The sequence below is a fragment of the Protopterus annectens genome, chromosome 4.part0, assembly GCF_019279795.1.
Source record: "Protopterus annectens isolate FY-2018-M chromosome 4.part0, PAN1.0, whole genome shotgun sequence".
Classification (NCBI taxonomy): Eukaryota; Metazoa; Chordata; order Ceratodontiformes; family Protopteridae; genus Protopterus; species Protopterus annectens.
The window spans coordinates 309,945,361-309,965,216 of NC_056733.1; the positions used below are offsets into that span (position 1 = coordinate 309,945,361).

The window sequence follows — 19,856 nt, forward strand, 5'->3', positions numbered from 1 at the left end:
TATGAATTTGCTAACCACGTTAATTGTAAAGTAACTTTGGATTTACTATAAGGAGTTGCATAAATAAATTATTTATACATGTAGTAGATATCTCAGAGTATATAAACCCACATAGTTACTGACAGAAGGTGGGACTTGTACAGTTACAGGATACCCATTTGCACATGTTAAGTTCTGTTTCTTTTAGAAGCTTTTTCTACGCTACTGACCTCTAGAAATCTGCCTTCCAGTATATTATCTCCTTACTGTTTCACTCCCTACCTCTTCCAGTAGCAGGGTATTCTTTTTGTGTGAGATATTTCCCCTGAATTTTTCTTCCTTTAAATATGCCCCATACCTTTTAGCTTAGGAGCACCTTTTTTTACTGAAATGCAGTTTGTTGCGTAATACCTTATTTCACTTTTTAAAACACATGTGAATCAGTCTTATTTTCTGCTTGTCTTCTGGAAAATACATCTTTTGATCTTCTGAGACCACAGAGGTTCCTCACCAGGAAAATCCAGGGCCTCAAACATCTAATATACACAGATAGGCTAAAAGCCCTATCCTTCTACTCAGTTTCATACAGACTCCTCAGAGGTGACCTCTGTCTGGCATACAAGGCGATCATGGACCACACCTTGTTGGGATTGCAGCATATCCGCAATTCAAGCTCCACTTGAGTAACATGCACGCGTGGCCTCAACCTAGTCTGTGACATCAACAGGACTTGTTGGCAGGACAGAATTGTGTCCCAGAGACTCTTTCGTCTATGGAATAGACTCCCTCTCCACATCAAGCAGAGTATCTCTTTACCACTTTTTAAGCACATCCTGGATAACTGGATGGGAAACAGAAAATATACCTCTGGGATTCCACCCATGTCCCTGCTGGACAGGGGCATTGGGTGCTGATTTGTCTAAACATAGGCTAAACTCATGGCTAGGCTTATAAGGGTCTCAAGGCCAGTAGCCTAGTAACCTCCTATGACTAGATCACCTGTGATTTGTGATGCTGGTAGTACACTGTCTTCGTTAGGCCCTCTTGAACATTGTCTTCTCCTGTATGATCATTCCCAGGACTCCGTCAGTCTGCCATGAATTGTGGATCAGTGAAGATGAGCATTTAGAATGACCTGGCACGTTTGTTTTCTCTGAGCTAGTTATCAAAGATTGCCCAGAGTACTGTAGAAAGATGCTGAATGCTTTCTTTACTAAAGTGTTTATCCTTAACACTGAGTCAGTGAAGAAATACTTAATAACATTAAGTAGCTTTGTGTAGAAGAAAGAGACTTGAGTATATAGTATAAAAATGTGTACTGTTTCATATGTAATTAAAAGCTTTGTCAGTAATTGGGGTACGTATGAAGTCATTCCAGCTGACATTGGGTATAATGTAAAAAGTATGAAAGACCAATATATTAAATTGTGTGCATGTGCATTCATGTGAAACAATATAGTGGAAGAGAAACTGCAGTAAATTTAAATGGCGTTCCAGAGCACTCCACAGCTCTAGCTGTAGTGGAAGTATAGGTAAATTAAAGATACTGTTTTAGAAATTTTTGTGAAGAAGTGTATGCATAAGAAATTGTTATGAGAAGTTGTGATTTTGTATAGAACAATTTTAGGTGTGTTTTTGTCTCATATAACAAAAACAATGCATAGTAAGACATGCTATAGCGAAATATAGTGATTTTCATTAAAACTATGTACTTTTGCACATCCAGGATATAGTGCACCCTGCTCTCTGTCCCTTCCCCCATCCTTCCTTTTTAGGGTGACCTTTTAAAACTCCCCAGTGTGATGATGTGTACCAATACCATATGCCCTTTATTTGTGGCATCTAGTAAGAAAAGTCCATACTGTATTAGTCTCTGTTAACAGTAGTTTCCTTCCATCCTGCTAGCATTCTGGTTGTTTTCCAGTTGATTCCCTTCAGTGGTTTGATTTTCCTTTCCTGAATGATCCCTAGAACTTTTGAGAGACCTCAGGGTATACACTAACCAGGGCCTAACATAGCAGGAGCATTACTACTTTGATTTTGGAGTTTTATTTCTCTAAGGATGCCGACTGTTACCTGTTTATTGCTGCCTTGGCCAGATGTGGTAATAATGCACCTTTCTGCTCTGTTGTCTTCATTTACACTTCCTGTCAATACTTTGCATTGGGGGTGCTGCAGTCCAAGTGCATTTTTTTGCATTTGCGTCTGACAAAACACAGCTTCTGTGTTTTCTCCACGTGAACAGTTTCCCACCAACCATTACTACTGTATCTATTTTTAAGTCATTCCCAAAAGTCCAGATCTGGTTTCTTTATCCTCAGATATGCCTGAAGTGTTCCTTTATTTCCATAGACAAACTGATGGATCACTGTTTTGTGTTTCTGTAGTAAAGAGTTACTAAAACCGCATCTGAAAATTTGCTGCATCCAGCCAGACAAAACAGCTATGAACTTTTGCTTTATGAAGAAAACATTTGTTTCATTTTTGTGCTGGTGTCCATATAGGAAACCACAACAGACTGTAAAAGAACTAAACAGTGCATCTCCTCCGGATTCATTCTAAACCTCAACTCATTGGAACAATTATAACTTATGGATAACATATGCCAAGGGTAAGCTCTTATGATTTTCTCTTTATTTTTTTTCTGGGAATACATTTTGGTAAATAGCACAGTATTCTGGTGGCAGGTCATACCTTTTGATCTCTAAATAGCTTTTCATGCTCAGTATTATGTAGACAGAATCTGATTGGGAAGAGTTTCACATTCTGTGGCCTCGATCAGAGTGGATTATTCGTAAGTACAGCCTGCTATAGTATATGATGCATAGGTCGTTGGTCAGTACAATGTCCTTAAGATAAAAAAGAATCATGTTACCTCTAGTATTTCAAAATTCTGTTGGGTATCAGTTTTTGGTTAGCAGAATCAGAAGGTTTATTTATTTATTTGCAGTTTGTTAATCTGGGAAGCCCACTGGGCCATAATGAGCCCATTTTCAGTGGAGGCCCGGGAGAAAAGCTCTACAGTAAAATAGAAATAACATAGTAAAAAGACAGCAGAATCATAAAGTACAGTAATACAATTGAAAGCATAGTGTATTTAACACATTGTAAAGTAGTATCATATCTGGCAATTTACTAAATGATTTATAGATAAATATACAGCCTTTCTATATATACCTACTTACATACACACACATACAAATATAGAATTAGTAGGCTAGTAAAGGATAGAGTTAAAAGGTTTTATAGGGAGGTTAGTATAGGATTATGAGCAAGGACAGTTCCAAGTAGTGCAGAGGTTGATTTTTATTTTGTTTTATTTTTATATTGTTTATTAAATATTTGGTAACAGAACAGGTTATATGCAACCACCTTAGGCAGAAGTCTTTCTTTTCACACTGTCTTGATAAACTTTCAGTCATGTTAAATGACTTACTCTCAGACTGAAAAAAAAAAGCAGATATGGAAACTGAACACCATTAAACAGGATATGGCTAACATGCTGCTTGTTTCATTAACATACTTAACTAACTAGCCATTTAACAGTATTGGACCATCACTCGTACAACTTATTAGGTAACTGAACCAACCAAGACCTTCTACTATTCAAGTGAGAAGCTTATCATAATGTGCCATTTAAGAGTTAAAGTACAATATTCCAGACTTCTTATATGGTTTAGTGAAATGAGAAAATTGTTTCTATTTCCTCAGTCACTGAGAAGTGACTCACTAATGATGTGCTATCATCTGATTGGTGGCTTATGGTAGAACAGCCAACCTGACACTCAATCAAGTGCTGAAGCTGTGCTTGTTTAAGCAGGACTGTGTATGTCAGGCGGATGTCTAGATTAGAATGAGTAGAAATACATTTTTTTTTTGTAGTTGCAGGATAATGAGGTGTTCAGCACACAGGATATGTGTTTCCTGGTCATTGGCAGTTTCCTGCCACACCTACAAGTCTTTTGAAGAATATGCACCTATGCACAACTCTTGCCACTGAAAAAAGATACATTGGGAACACAGCAGGATAGATATACTCTGCAGGCAGGATGACCTGTGTGAACCCTGATGGTAAGCCTGATTTAGTCTGGCAGGAAACGAGATGGGCAAAATATCAGGCACAACATACAATAGAACCTACATCAAAGTGACATCCACAAATTATTTGATAGGAAATTCCTATCAAATTGTATGTACCCTGTGTAATACGTTCATTAGACTGTCCCTGTAAGTCAGATGCAGATGCCAGAAGGGAACTGCTATATCTTGGTAAGTAATTATAAATGACTCTCTGAGGTGGGCAGGTAGCAGCAAAATAAACATCTCCCTAAAACACATCCAGGATGTATCTCATCTGATAAGGTTGCAAAATATGCTTTCTGTCTTAGTTAAACCATTCACTCTAAATAAAAGAGCATATAATGGTGTATTCAAAATATTATGGGAATCCATGATGTCATAGGTGTAACTTCTGTAGAATATAGAGAATGTGTAATTTCTTTAATACGTCTATATTTTCTAGCATCCATGCCTTGTCCTGTTGACTTTTACCATCTTTGCTATGTCATTATTTTTTTTCCTTTACCCTTCCTGGCTGCTATATCCTGTAAACTTTGCTTCTATCCCATAGCTACAGAGTTTGTTCCCTCTTTCACCTAGTGTTACAATGCGGCACATGGCACACAATTTAAGAAAATTTGAATTGTTGCCTGTTTTCTACTACCCTGCTTCCAGTTTGTGCATAGACCTTCTTTGGCAAAGGTCCATTGTAGTCACTGATCCAGGGTTGCCAACTTTCCATGTAAAAAAATTCTGGATATGTACGTGAAAGCAAAATGCGTTTAATTTTGATACCCCCACGCAGCCATTTCACTGTCCCATTACTTGGCTATTTCTCCCCAGTTGCCATAAACAATGTTCAGAACTCTGTGTGCATACTGTCTTCTGCTTTGCTTCTACAATGATTACAGATATTTGGATTTAATTTAAAACTTTTATTTCAAATTTTATAGTACAAACCATACATATTTGATCAACAAAGCAATACAGTCTCACAGTGAAGACAGACTTGGCATTAAAACTTCTCTTCCTTTGAAACTTACATTCACTGAAACAGCACTGAAACCCATGTTCAAAGAAAATGCATCTGGCCACAATGGCCAGTGGCGGGTTAAGTTTACCTTTGGGCTGTTTTCATAGGCCCCTTGCACACATTTTTAGGACCATGCAAAAGTTATTTAATTCACCTTCCTGATTGTATTAAATTATAATATATGATAATTAAATTATATCCCTTGAATAATACAGCACCATGTGTTAGAGCATGTTTTAAATTTATAGTTTTGAACATTTTCCAGTAAGCAATGAAACAAAACATATGAACCAATAATGAAAAAAACTGCCAAATTCAGAACATTTCAACCATAAGAGACTACTCAAACTTCTATTATTACAATCCACCAAATATCAGTCAATATGCAAAATCTCTGCAGAAGTAAAAGTCATCTGAATAATTCTACATTAAAGAGATCTGTAACTAATGAAAAGGTTACTGCTAGCAAACAACTTTATATTTTAGTGTGTGATTACAAATTCAGTGCCTGCTGCCCTTGAAGAATAAATTGCCTATTTACATAAAAAAATGGTAAGCTGGTAATCTGCCCTTTATCTTGGCCTAAACAGTATTGAGGAACAAAAAAAAGTTGACAAAGCGCTATTTTCTAAAACACCTTTCAGAATATCAGTGCACATAGTATGAAAAGACCCATTTTGATATTTCCTTGCGTACAATGCTTTTTGTTTTCTATCTCACATACAAACACACACTTCATCCAGTAAATGACAGAAATGAAACCTAAACCAGGAAAATAAACTGTTGCTTCGTTACATGCCAGACAAAAACGGCTGTTAGTTAACGAACCAAGGGACATCGGGCATGATAAGCATGAGGAAAAGTCTGCAAAAATTTCAGAAAACATTACTGTTAATGATGTTTAACACATCTGCCTGCCAACACATACTGTGTGATCTTTTAAACCCGCAGATATTTCAGAATATGTACCTGTGAAACCAATAGGGGCAATAAAATATATTCAAAAATGACAAACATTTTCAGAATCTTAGAATTACTACCAGTGTGCTGCAAGCCAACTAGAATGTTAATGCAAGCCTGAATTTTAACTGCTAACCACAAAACAAAAACAAGTGTTAAAGTGCGATCTAAAACAAAACAAAAGTAAAAGAAAAATATTATCTTTATACATTTAAATATAGCATACATAAATATAAGCTTAAACCCAACAGCACTGATTTTCTGACATATCTGAAATGTAGTTGTAATAGGGTATAAAACAAACAGGCAAGCACATACCATTCAATTATCTCTGCATCCCATCAGCAGTATGCAAATCAATAGCATCACACATGAATTTATAGTGCAATATTCCTTACGCAGACAGAAAAAAGTGTGGCACTACAAATTTTCAGGTTGGCACTACAAGTCTAAGGAAATAAGTGCTTTTCTTGAAATTCTGAAACTGTAAGTCTGAGCAGAAGGAATTTTTACCTCAGAGTTAGTATATGTAAGTAACAGAGATATGGGAGTATACCTCCTGCACAAAATGTTTTTAATATGTAACAGTGAATTTTGTACTGCATTGTTATTTTCATGGAAGTGTACTTAAAATATTGGCAGTCTTAATGCTTTTCAACCTGTACAGAACATTAGCACACTATATCCTGGACCTTGACAGATTTGGGTTGTAATTTGTAAACTGTTAGTGCTTTTGTAGACTAAAATGGCCAAAGAGTTTCTCCAAGAGTGATACACAAGAACAATGCAAGCTTTATGTGAGGCATATAAATACATTTACACAATACAAATACACCCATCACTCTGACTCATCAAATAAATTTCTCTAGGGGTCTCAGATCACTGATAACAGCAGCGAGTATATTTTTTTCAGATTTCCATCAACATTCAGCTTCATGATAGTGAAGAGGGCCTGCCTGCCTTAACATTTGGGGTCCTCCTTAACATTTGGGGTCCTCCATTGGTCTTAACCAGAAGAAGTTATTGAAGAAGGTACCAGTCCCAAATGCAGTCGCCTTTTCTCAGGCTTCATTGTACACATACATACACACACACAGTCCTACCTCTTTCATTTGTCAGACAGTTCGTGGTGGTCCGCTGCAGTCCAAACATCTTCAAGAAAGTGGAGACTGGAATTCAAATTCCACCTGCTGCATGGAAGATGAAGACATCACATGAATGAGAATCTCGGCTTCTGTGTCTGTGGGACGATTACCAGACACAAAGGGTGTTCTTGAAGATGAACACCCTTTAAAAAAAATACTTTTTTTTTTTTTTTTTTTAAATTGAAAGAAAAGATTTAATTTCTTCCGGACAAGAAAAAGCAATCTCTGTATTCCGGACAGTTTCCCTTATTTACAGACAGTCCAGATGAATTCTGGACAGTTGGCAACCCTACACTGATCCCCTTTTCAGCATTCTGCCAGGAACTGAGATTTCTGTGCCCTTCCAGAGGCCTGTTTGATGAAGCCGAGTGCAGGATTCCAGGAAGACATCTGCAATGACCAAATTAAGAAATATTTCCTCACTCCAATTGTTCTTGGCATTTCTTGTTTATCTCTATAGACTGTAACTTTCCTTTATGCTTTATGTCTTTATTGATAGCCTTGTAGCATTATTATATCCCTTTGTCTTTAACTTTGTTATTAGCCCGATAGCTTTGCTATATGCCCTCTAACTTTAACCTTTTTGGCTAATGCCCCATTTTATGCTGCGGCTTCAATTTCTGTCTGTTGCAAAGAACAAAAGTGACAAAACACCCCTAGAGCAATAATTCTAGGTAAAGATAACACAAAGAAAGAATGATGACCTACAGTCATCCTCAGTGAATGGCATCCTGGTAATTATGCAGATTTCATGTAAAAAGTGATTTCCATTTCTGAACTTAATACCCAAGGGACTATAAAGCCCAGCAAAGCTTTTCACTTATAACAAACCACATCAGAAATAATATCAGAAAAAGACACAGTTTGCCGTATGCATGGGTCATCAGAAGGTCTCAGTTACTGACGATTCAGCCTATGAAGTGATAACATATGATGTGATGTTACCGTATGTAAATGTTATCATAAACATTTAAAAGCATGTTTTAAGTAAGAAAAAGATAAACATTGCTTTGCGGACAGTTTAAATGCAGCTGCAAGAAAAAACGTCTAGCAAAAAGCTCTTCTTTAGCAACATCTAGCAAAAGTGTTTTCTTTAGTAAAACACAGTATATTGAAACTTTTTGCATTAGTTTCCAATTGTCATGTTTTATCTTCTTGACATCCTTCCACATGTTACCCTGTATCTGACATGTTATCCTAGTGTATCCGCCCTTTATTTCCATCAGGAGCAGCGTGACTAAGCCTGTGATTTGTGCAGCAGACGATGGCAAATGAATGGGAGAAAACTCAGCTCTGTAGTACCACAATGGTGATTTCTGTTCGCCTGTGAGATGATCTCCATTAGTTTCTGCTCCTTTTTGTCATTTCAGTGCCACAAGATACATGCAAATTGCAAAAATCCAATAGAAACATCCATTCGACTGTTGATTCAAAAATAATAGTAATAATAATATCAATGATAATAATAAAGTTAAAAATAATAAATAGAATGATATAAAGCACCATATCCATGCCCCTATCCATATGTCATTTTTCTCTGTGCTGTTCTTCAATATCTTGCAGCTTCAGTTGTATTTAAATATTTAATCATAAGCATTTTGTGTAAATATAAATGATGTACATCAGTTAAAGCTTTAATGTTATTACAAACAGTGCAGCAACAAATCAGAGCGACCACCACAGCTACAAGCATAAACTTTTAATAACTGAAGAAAATAAAATGACGAGATAAACACTTTCACACAGTCAGTGCTTTTTCAGATCTGACATACAAGATTAAATACATCTTAATATATGAATTGTCCTCCCCGCGGGTCGAGTGGCCTACGAAAGACATGCGTGAATGGGCGTGCCTTCGTTGAAGGTTGGGCGTCGAGCTGGCAACTCGGCACTGTGAAAATCTTCTGCCAATCATTAGCAGACCGGAGTTCCACTGTGGCGACCCCTAAACGGGAAAAGCCAAAAGACAACAATATATGAATTAATACATTGAGGAGCCAATGAATACAGCTGTGTGAAGCGCTTATCCCGTTGTTGGTAGTCGCTTTGATTTGTTGCTGCACATTTTTGTTTTGGTTATTTTAGCATCCTTTGGTTGCCGCTTGCCTTATTTTTGTTTGTATCTCTTATTACAAATAGTCTGCTGCAAGTTTGCGACATTATCCAAACCAAATGTACTTTAAGATTTATGTGAAACAATGAGACCGTCATAAGAACTAAAGGAAACTAACACAAAACAAATAGAATTATAATAACAAATAACATAAAAAAATCTTCCAGTCAGTCACCAAACAGTCTCATCAATGCATGCAGTTAAGGATGCAAAACCCAAAGCCAGACGCATGGTACAGAACTGATACTTAGGTTCTTGGAGCCATTTCTTATCACACAAATGTTGCAGTTTAGGATAGCATATTTCAAATGTGCAACTTTTTGAGAGATCTTCAAGTAATCTCCATGGGAAGACCTGAGGTACTGGTGCTTCTGTACTATAAACTGATGGATAGTTCTTCAACAAGATCCTGAAAACTGTCATGATGCAATCTCAAAAAATAAAAAGCAAGCTGGCAAAGGCAATAGAAAAGCCATATTCCATCATTAGGACTGTATTCTGTCAGCAGTGCTAGCTACATGTTTATGTCTACCAGTACCACGCTGTTTGGACAACACCATTGCTCTCTTCCTTGGGCAGTCATATAGGGGCATGGCATACCTGCAGAGACGCAGAACTCTGATCTTTACACAGGCTGTTACTAGACAGCTGTCCTCTGCTAACAGGCCTCTGTTTAAGCCATTTGTTTCTCCATCTTTCAGCGGTGTGACTTTTGTTGTATGGGACAGTCTTGTGCTTCATGTTATTTCTCACTGGACAGTCACTCTTTCTAATCCAGGGCCCTTAATTTTTCAGCACACTTTTTTGAAAAAGCATATTAAAAGTTAAAGTCTTCACATGTCTGTTACCCATACACATTATCTTGTGTTCGAATATTTTTGGCACTCAGTTTTTTTTTTAATTTTCCCATCAGATCATGCTCTCTTCATTGCTGTGTTGGGTTACCCACGGTAGGATTGTTTATCCTGAACAATTTCATTGTGTGGGCTTATGTTTAATCAGCTGAACTTGTCGTAATGGAAACTTGTGACTTTACTCAGGATATGTCCTTTGTGTCATTTATTGAGCACCACTCACGGTACTTGATATTCAAGTTCAAAGTTATCTGATCACTTATTGGTTCATTTCTTTAACTTGTTATGCTCTGCCATATTAAGCTGGTCCATTTTAGGGAACTGAGGGATAGCTATAGCAAGAGCTGGACCCTTTGAGCAGATCAATTTTAGTTAAAATACAATGCAGGCAATCCAGAGTCACTCTTGGTGGCTTATAATAGAGGAGTAACATGTGAAATAGACTACAGCATCCTCTGTCCTACTGTGACTTATGTAAGATGCTTTAACAACAGGCTTCAGGACCCTGGAAATTCATTATGTGGTATCCAGTTTAGAAATCTCAGATAATGTGGAGATGCCCTTGTACAGTGACAATTCTGCTGCATTAAATTACCCATTTGTGATTTTATGGATCATTAATAGACTATACAGTGGAATATATTTTCTGATTAGGAGGATGTTATTCAATTTTTTTAATCTAAGCTTGGCAATGTTACATATTTCTTTCCACAAGCTGTTCTCGTAGAGTACAGTAATGGAGTATCTTTGCCTTACTTCTATTTGACTGAGTTTGCATAAGATATCTAAAATGAGGGCATGGCTGTTGTTTCAAAGTTATGCTCGACTTAGTGTGGACTAGATCCTGAACCTGCCAAGACAGATTTGTTCATTCATTTGTTTGTTTAAGCAATAGGGCTGATCTTTGGACTCTTTCAAGCCACAACCTGAGCTGTAAGCTGTAAATAGTAAATAAGTCATTAAGAGCAGTAGATATTGTGTAATGTCACAATGGAAGTTTTAATACAGTTTACAAAATGACACAGTTCGCAAATGATGCAGGTGACACAGTTTAAAGCTGTTATACTGAAACATTGTTAGGCTGACATAATAGAAACGGAGACAACAGCAACAGGGTGCAACACTGGAAAGACTGTACAGTTTGTAAAATGACACAATTCACAAATGACTGTAGCAATTTACTTTGACAGTGCAGTTTGCAACTGATATTAAATGGTATTATGCTGACACATAGGCAGGCTCAGGCATTTGAAAAAAAAATATTTTAGTATAACAAAGGACTTTAGCACTGGATGGTAGTAAAACATTCTGTTGTCTAGACACAGAATGGAATTACAGCCTTTTAAAACATGATTCCATTGATGAGTTTAGCTAAAAGAAGACTATAATTTTATTTCTGTTTAATTAAGAGGAGTTTATTTTTATTGCATTCTCTAGGTCCATTTATTCACACAATTACATTTGTTCATAGAAATTGGATATTCACAGAGAGGAAAGGAACACTGACTACATCATGATGATTCAAGGTTTATTAGCAACCTTGAGAGCTGGAGAGGCCAGCATAGGGATGGAAAAAAACAACTGAGTTAAGGGGTTCATCCATAGACAGTTGTATGTTCTGTTGCATGATTCTCTCATAGAAATCATTTAACCTAGTGAGTAACATTAATGTCTTAACATTTTATTTATTTGTATTTGTTTACTGGGGTTGTGCACTGCTCCCAATGGACTATTTGCAAGCACTGTGTGAATAGGATCACATAAATAATGAACATATTGACAGATGCAAGGATATGCTAAAAAATATGTATCTTTACAGATGCAAAGGTATGCTACACTTAGTTCAAGAAACAGTTTACAATGCAAAATGTGGATGGAAAATGGAATCATACTTAACAGACCTTTTTTGGATAAGATGCACTCATAATGAACGAGATGGCTTATACTACAGGGGTTGCAACATGTCAGTATATAGAAGAAGTATAAAGGGGCAAGTGTGAATAGTTTATTGTAAACCACCAGGAAAGAAGGCAAACTGTGCTTCCAGAAAAAAAGATTTATTCGTTTAGCGCTTTCATCTGTGTAAGACCAGACTTCATCAGAACAATTTGAATATAAAACACTCCCCTTAAATGCTGAATTCAAACAAGTCACATGATCGTTTCAATTAGCATTTTAAAAAACATTTTAAAACTACACACACTTAAAATATCACAGACTTCTATATAAAACAACAATACCTTTTCATTTTTAAAATACTAAAAATACTAGTGCACTCATTTAGCCCTGGGAATTGGGTAGCATTTAATCTTAATTGCCAGCGTAGCTCACATTCCTCTAATTTTTCAGGGATCATTCTCCCTTGTACATCATAATGAATCTGTTGAATTACTAAAAACTTAAATTTATGGTCCCCGCATTTTTCTACATGCCTATTTAATGCATTAGTTTTGACTTTTTAGAGATGTCAGAAATGTGTTCATAAATGATGAAAGAGCTAAATGAATAAATCTTTTTTCTGGAAGCACAGTTTGCCTTCTTTCCTGGTGGTTTACAATAATATAGTTTGCTTGGACTTATTGGTTAAAGTGTGAATAGTTACAGGAAAGCATAGCATGGGCAGAAGACAGAGAAATGGTAAGAGGTATGCAGAGGGAAGAGGAATAGAAAGGGGAAGACATGTGAGAGAGATGCAAATAGAGAGGGGTAGGATGAATGAGAGGCAGTAAGTGAGGGGATGTCCAGATAAGGTAAGAAAGGATGAATTAGGGATGAAGGAGTGTGAGAGAGCCGCAGGGTTCATGCATTCTGACCTGTGTGAGTGTAATGCTGACAGTGAAGGACAGCTGCTGCTTTAAGTGAGTGTTTAGCATCCCTATACTGTACACATGTAGGCCACCCATGAAAGGGCTGCCTTGATGCACAAGGAGGAATGCTGGGCATGTGCAGTAAAAGCTGTCCAAACAGGATAACAGCCCATAAGCCATCTACTCTTACCCCCCCCCCTCCAACACTCATTCTGGGAATGATTCCCATCAGTAAGGATGGCTGAAAAAGAAACAGCATTAGGGTGATATGATAAGCTGGATATATGGGTATGGGACTTAAAAAGAATTTAAAAGTACTTTATCAGAACATCATTTGCATATGGATAACAGAACTGTTTATCAAAACCCAGCCACATCCAAAAATGTGCTTCTCCTACTACAATTCACTTTGAAAGTATTATTTGATTTGTTGTGCAATAGGAGAAGGAGAAGAAAACAGAAATTGGTGTTAAGTCATAATAATATACCGCAAATGTAAAACATTGTTTTAAAGGTGAGTGATGGAGTTCCTAAAAAATATATTGCTTTCACAATGGTATAAATGTCAGAGTGATTGGACAAGAAAATTATTAGTAGTCACCAAAATGAATCATTGCATATTTGAAACTGAATTCTCCCTGATGGATTTTTCAACAGAACATGTGCAAACAGTGAAACTGAGAGTGAAGCAGGAGATCTTATGGACCAACAGTTTGAGGAGTTAAATAACAAGCTGAACTCTGTAACTGACCCCACTGGATTTCTGCGGATGGTCAGCAGGAATAATCTGTTTAACAGGTGAGAAAATGGTCTGTACTTTGGGCTAATTGCAGTTAAAGGTGTATATCCTTAAATCTTTTACTTGGCAAGCCTAATGTATGACAATGGAGCATTTTCACACTTTGAAAATGACAACTGGGGCAAAATGTAAATATCAGCATCTGTACCAAATGTTGCATCTATTTATAATATTATGCCTGGAAGCCTCATACACTGCCTACCACATTACACATTCACATAGCTTATTTCTTGTTAATTAGCTTTAGCTATGGTTATACACAGCAGCATAAGAAGTATTACAGCTTAGAATATTTGCCATAAAGGTCTGGTACAACCATAACTGAGTGGATACAAACACTGCACTGAAAAAAGAATCAAAAGTTATAAGTTGTCTCGCCAAACCTCTTCTGCTAAATGTGAAGAGAATTTAAGGATAAAGCAAGGCATGACTTGGAATGTATAGAAAGGAGAGAAATGGACTTGCATATGAAAGGCCCAGGTTCATATGGGTAAGATTTCAGCTAGAAGTGCAACAGTTGGTGGACTGCAAAGATAAAAAAACAACAAAAGCTGAAGAATATGTAGCAGCAAACTATTAGGGCTGTCATTTAAGCTGCAAAACCTGTGTGTGTGTGTGTGTGTGTGTGTGTGTGTGTGTGTGTGCGCGACCAAATGAATGTTGAAAATTGCTTGTTAGTAGATCTATTAGAAACAAATACATACTGCAAGTTGCTGAAGAGAAAGAAAAGAAACTGCTGAATATAGCACTAAATAAATAGATAACAGAAACATTAAATAAAATAAGCAGGTTGGCTAACAGTATATAAATAATAATAATTCATAGCAAAAGGTCTAAACAGGCTGCTCTGAAAAGCTGCTCTACTTAAATGCATATCAGTGTATTTTAGCACCAGCAAGGCATTTCCTCCAGCTGAAGCAGCAAAGTTTGCCATCCTCCCTAAAGCAATTGCCTCACTCTTCCATGGAATTTTGAAAGCCATTTTATACAGATTAGAATATAAGGCATGCATCACTGATTACTTTTGATGGTATGCATCACTTATTATTTTTTCCATAAAATTTTGTTTCGTTATTCAACTGTTTCTGAATCAGTCACATAATCTGAAGCAATAATAATATATAGTCTTTCCATTGTCTCACTGTTGGCAGTTAGCATTTACTGCTAAGGGCAAATTAATGTATCAGTTATAGAAATGACTGTTCTCTAGCTCTGTAAATTGCTTTTAATGCCATACTTTCTGTGAAGGTATAAATATGCATGCATGTGAGCATATTGTGGGAGGGGTGTTGATATGCATACAACACAGCCAATTAAACTTTGCCTCTGTTACCTCTTTGGATGGAACAACATTCATGTCTACACTGATAAGTTTTTGTCAGTTCCCGAAAGGAGTAGTATGTACAGCAATGAAATGCATCCCACAACCTTTGCACCCTTTTGAAGTATTTAGATTCCTCGTTATTTGTGTGTTCAACATCTCCTTGTAAATAAATGCACTGTTTGAATGATCATTTTCAGAGCATTCCTTCCTGTTATTTTTTTTTCTACTATTTATTTATTTATTTATTTTAATATCTCAGTGGAATGGACCCTCTTACTAAGTCAGGGCATAATTAAAGTTGAAAGAAGCAGTTTTTCTTCATTGTTTTATGTTTGGCAAAAGTGCTTTTCTCAGAACCAAGTATTGTGTTATTTTTAATAATGACAAACTCTGGGATGTCCTGTCCATTAGCCCAGTACATGAGAAATTAGATATAACTTTTAACCCCCCACAAAATAAATAAAATGGCAGTAATATAATGTCACTAGCTAAAACTAGGCAACATGCTGGTGAGTTCTTTCACAATGTAAATATACCACACAACCACCATAAAAACATGCGGTGCTTTACAGGCTTTGTTGTCATCAGTGTAAAAATACCTCCTTTTTATACATTTTAAAAATAGAAATATTTAAAAGAAACTATGTTGCAGAGCTCCATTATCTTTATAGGAATCACAAAGCAATGCAGCATTTTACAAATTTATAACAGATAGCTCAGTTTTATAAATGCATTAAACACTAAAGGGTGGTGTTTGATTGTAAAGTAACTGCATGCTGCAGTATGGAAGGACACTTATCTTTTGGCATTAAGCTGTACAACACACAACTGTGGATCCAGTGCCTTCTGGGTTCCCTTTTCCCTTTCTGGAGAGACACCATTCCAGTCCAATATCCCTTTCTTTGTCTCATTAATCCAGAAGTCTAACTAAGGAAGATGTGGACAGAATAATGAGGGGATTCCTCTCAGTACACATACATATGGGTGTTCTTTTGAATCCTGCCCATTTGGGTCAGGGACCCCATCCATCTGTTACACCACCATTATCTACTTCTTTTCTGATCCCACCAATTGTTTCAGAGTCCCTGGATCTGAACATTCTGGGTCTGTCTGTCTTGGATCCCAAGGTACTATTATCATCGGATCAGAAGAATTGTCTGAGTGCACCAACTCTGACGTCTTCAGATCCAGATGAATCTTGGAGCAGAAGCTGCCTTGTCGAGTCCGATGTGTTGGAGTTAACTATGAGGTTTTTGGAGCAGTTTTTGCCCCTCAGCAATTTGGCATTGGCTAGCTCAGCTCCAACTTCCACCTCGGGGAGGTTGCTCTTGGGACAGAGGGAGGCAGTGCTTCTCGGAGCCTCTGTCTGCTTTCTCTATGGAGCAATCAGACTTTGAGTTCGTGAAGAAAGTGTTTTCTGTTCTGACAGGGTAGATGGATCCAGCCCCTTTGGATCTCCAGTCTAGTTCCCAGATGTCTCTGCACTTAGAGTCAAATCATTCTTCAACATAGGGACAGCCACCTCAGGCCATCCAGACCACCCAACTGGGCCTTACAATGTCTTCCAACAGTTCACCAGAACATCCCACAGAGGAAGTCCCTTGAATTAGGAAGTGCAAGATGAAGCATTTGGACTCTGTGCAAGGGAAGGTCACTGAGGATTCTGATCTCAAAGCAGGAGAAGGCTCCCCATGATCACTTCCACTAGATGTCTCATTTGGAGACATTCTCAAGATCTTTAAGCAGAGAGGTGATTTATCATCCAGCAACCCTTCACTGGAGGAATCAGTATTTCTGGAAGTGTTTGGAGCTGGCCTGTCTACTTCCTGGGTTACTCCACCTACCAATGGTCTTATTGATTTGGTGTCTAGGCAGGCGTGGAAGGAACCTGACTTAGTTGCGCCAATCCCTAAGAGGCCAGATCAGATTCTAGCTCCACCTGTCAGTAAGGAATTCTGGAGTGAGAGTGCTAGTGGTTGCCATCGTCATGGTGGTAGCCACCAAGAAGGAACTTGCTGAATAAAGTTCATCTGTTCATCCCCCTAACAGGGAGTCTAGGGCAATGGACAGACTTGGGAAGCATGTTTATGCATCAGTGACCTTTGCTCTTAGGTCACTGAACTATTTGACACATTTTACTAGGCTACAAAGGGACTTGATGAAGGAACTTTCAAAATCTCTTTCCAAGACTATTACTGCTGAGGTGCAATCTTCTGTGGCCTCTCAGTTGGCTGCCCTTCAATCCATTTCAAACTCGTCCATGAGGCTTGTCTCGCACACAGCCAAAGGTGCCTCAAGGCCAGCAGGTTCAGGCTTATTTATTAAGAGGCATGCCTGGATGTAATTAGGTGATTCTGTGGAGCCTTTCAAGGCCTTGTTTATCAGTGCACCCTTTGATGACAATTCATTGTTTGTCCCAAAAGTGAAGGACACACTCTCCTAGTGTAAGAAGGATAGAAAAACCCTCTCTGCAGTAGGCATACATTTTTCAACCCCGAAGACATCTTTTTCTGGGAATCAAGGATGTCAGAGGATGTTGTTCAGGAAGTCCCAGGGTGTTTTCCAGGACACACACAGAGATAGTTCCCCTAGGGGTAGAGGGGGGAACTCTAATGGACAAAGATGCACCCACGGCAGAGGAGGACTGCAAAACCAGGGGTGCAGAGATTCTTTCTCTGAAAGACTGTACCAGAGCTCCTGAATGGAGGCCCAATTGTCCACCTCTGGAGGCAATCAGGGGTCAACTATCCCTACACCAGATAGCCTGACAAGAGATAACAAGAGATACATAGATGCAGAGGATTATTTTCAGAGGTTATATAATTTCCTTTTCCATTCCACCCACAACTGTATGCAAAATTCCTGATGTTCAACCCAGTCAGAGGAAAGCAGCAGAAATAGAAATACAAAAGCTGCTAGGAAAAAAATGAGTCATGTAAGAGGTCCCACCACACCAGTTAAAATCCAGAACTTACTCGAGATTCTTTTTAGTGCCAAAGAAAATAGAGGAATGAAGACCAGGTTTGGAACACTTTGAATAAGTCAGTTCAGCATACAAAGTTTTGGATGATCATAGTTCAGTACATTCTACCCGTCTTGGGCAAGGATGACTGGATGTGCTGAATAGACCTTCAGGATGCATACTGTCACATAAAGATGATCAGACAATCCAGAAGGTATTTATGCTTCTGGCTGGAAGCCAGTCACTATCAGTTCAGAGCACTGTCCTTTGGCCTCACTACAGCCCCCAGGGTGTTCAATAGATGCATGGCAGTAGTAACAGCTCAACTGAGACTGCAAGGATTTCAAGTGTTTCCATACCTAGACGACTGGCTCATTACCACCCCAACCAGGCATCTACTAACAAAAGCAATAGATCGCATTATTCAGACTTGTTCTCATCTGGGAATAACCATAAATTATGAGAAGTCTCGGTTACATCTGACTCAAACTTTACAATTCATAGGGGCAGTATTCAACACAATATCAGTGACAGCTTCTCTTCCTCTCTCAAGAATATCAAATATTAGATTCCAGGAGAGGAAAATAATTAGCAGTACCAAAATTTCAGCCCGATTGATCCTTCAAGCCTTGGGGTCAGTGTCATCTGCCATAGTCTTAGTTCCTTTAGCAAGATTTCGTATAAGAATTCTTCAATGGATGCTAGCAGCTCAGTGGTCAATTCTTTTCCAGCACGTCAGCAGAAATAGGAATCACTCAGGCATGCAAGAGGTAACTCTAGTGGTGGATTCAGTCAGATCATGTTCTACAAGGCCGTCCTTTCATTCTCCCTTAACCCAAGGCCATAATGACTATGCATGCTTCTCAGATTGGGTGGGTGGACCCTTCCTGGGGAGACTGTCCAAGGCACTTGGTCCCCTGAACAGGCCAATTTGCATATCGATGTCTTAGAGAATGAGAGTAGTTCTCTTAGCATTGCAAGCCTTTGGGGATGTTCTCCCTTTAGGGACAATTGCGATTCAAACATGCAATATGTTAGTAGGTATATCAACAAACAAGGAGGAACCAGATCTTATCCCTTGTATCGAGAAGCACAAAAAGTGTAATAATGGGCGATTTCATTCCATCATAGCAGCGCACATTCTGGGCAAGTTCAATGTGCAGACGAATTGAGTAGGTCCATTCGTGTACCTTGAGTGGTCTCGCAACAAGAAAGTGACCAAAATGATTTTTCATCAATGGAGTCAGCCTTGCTGTGTTCTTTTTGCTTCTCCACTAAACAACAAATGCAACTGCTTCTTTGCCCTAATCCCCCCTCAGGGAGTGACACCGATGGTGCTCTAATACATGATGGGCCCCCCAGTCTACTTTATGCTTATGCACTAATTCCCCTGATTCCAAAATTCTTACAGAAAGCTGCCAAGTTGAAGAGCAAAGTCATACTCATTGCACCTTACTGACCTCAACAGATTTGGTTCCCCTTCCTATGGCCTCATCTGCTTTACAAACCTTAGATTATGGATCTAATTCCAGACCTCCTGTCTCACCCAACAGGTTTGCTTTATCCAGATATCTCAAACCTCAAGCTGACAGCATGGTTTATCCAATTCCATTTATAGCCAGAGAGCTGATGCTCTCTTCACGTGTTCATCATATTTTTTGTCTTATCATAAGCATTCTACAAAAACAACTCTACACAAGTAAATGGAAAAGGTTCATTTACTGGGCACAAGAAAAACACATTAGATCTTTTTTGGCTCCTGTATGTAGTATACATGAATCTTTGGCAATGATTTTTAATGAGGGAGCTAGCTCATCTACA

The 19,856-nt window shown here is 38.1% G+C and overlaps 1 protein-coding gene across 3 annotated transcripts in view; it reads left to right on the forward strand.

Annotated features, from left to right (window-relative positions):
* The window catches only part of TTC28 (tetratricopeptide repeat domain 28), a 1,879,863-nt gene that overhangs the window by 1,453,241 nt on the left and 406,766 nt on the right, over window positions 1-19,856 (forward strand). For 2 of the 3 annotated variants that reach the window (XM_044068299.1, XM_044068300.1), the window contains exon 12: window positions 13,608-13,748. The exons of the other annotated variant lie outside the window; for it this stretch is intronic. In XM_044068299.1, the coding sequence (XP_043924234.1) occupies window positions 13,608-13,748 (141 nt within the window). The remainder of the gene's footprint in view (window positions 1-13,607; window positions 13,749-19,856) is intronic. 3 annotated transcript variants of the gene reach the window in all.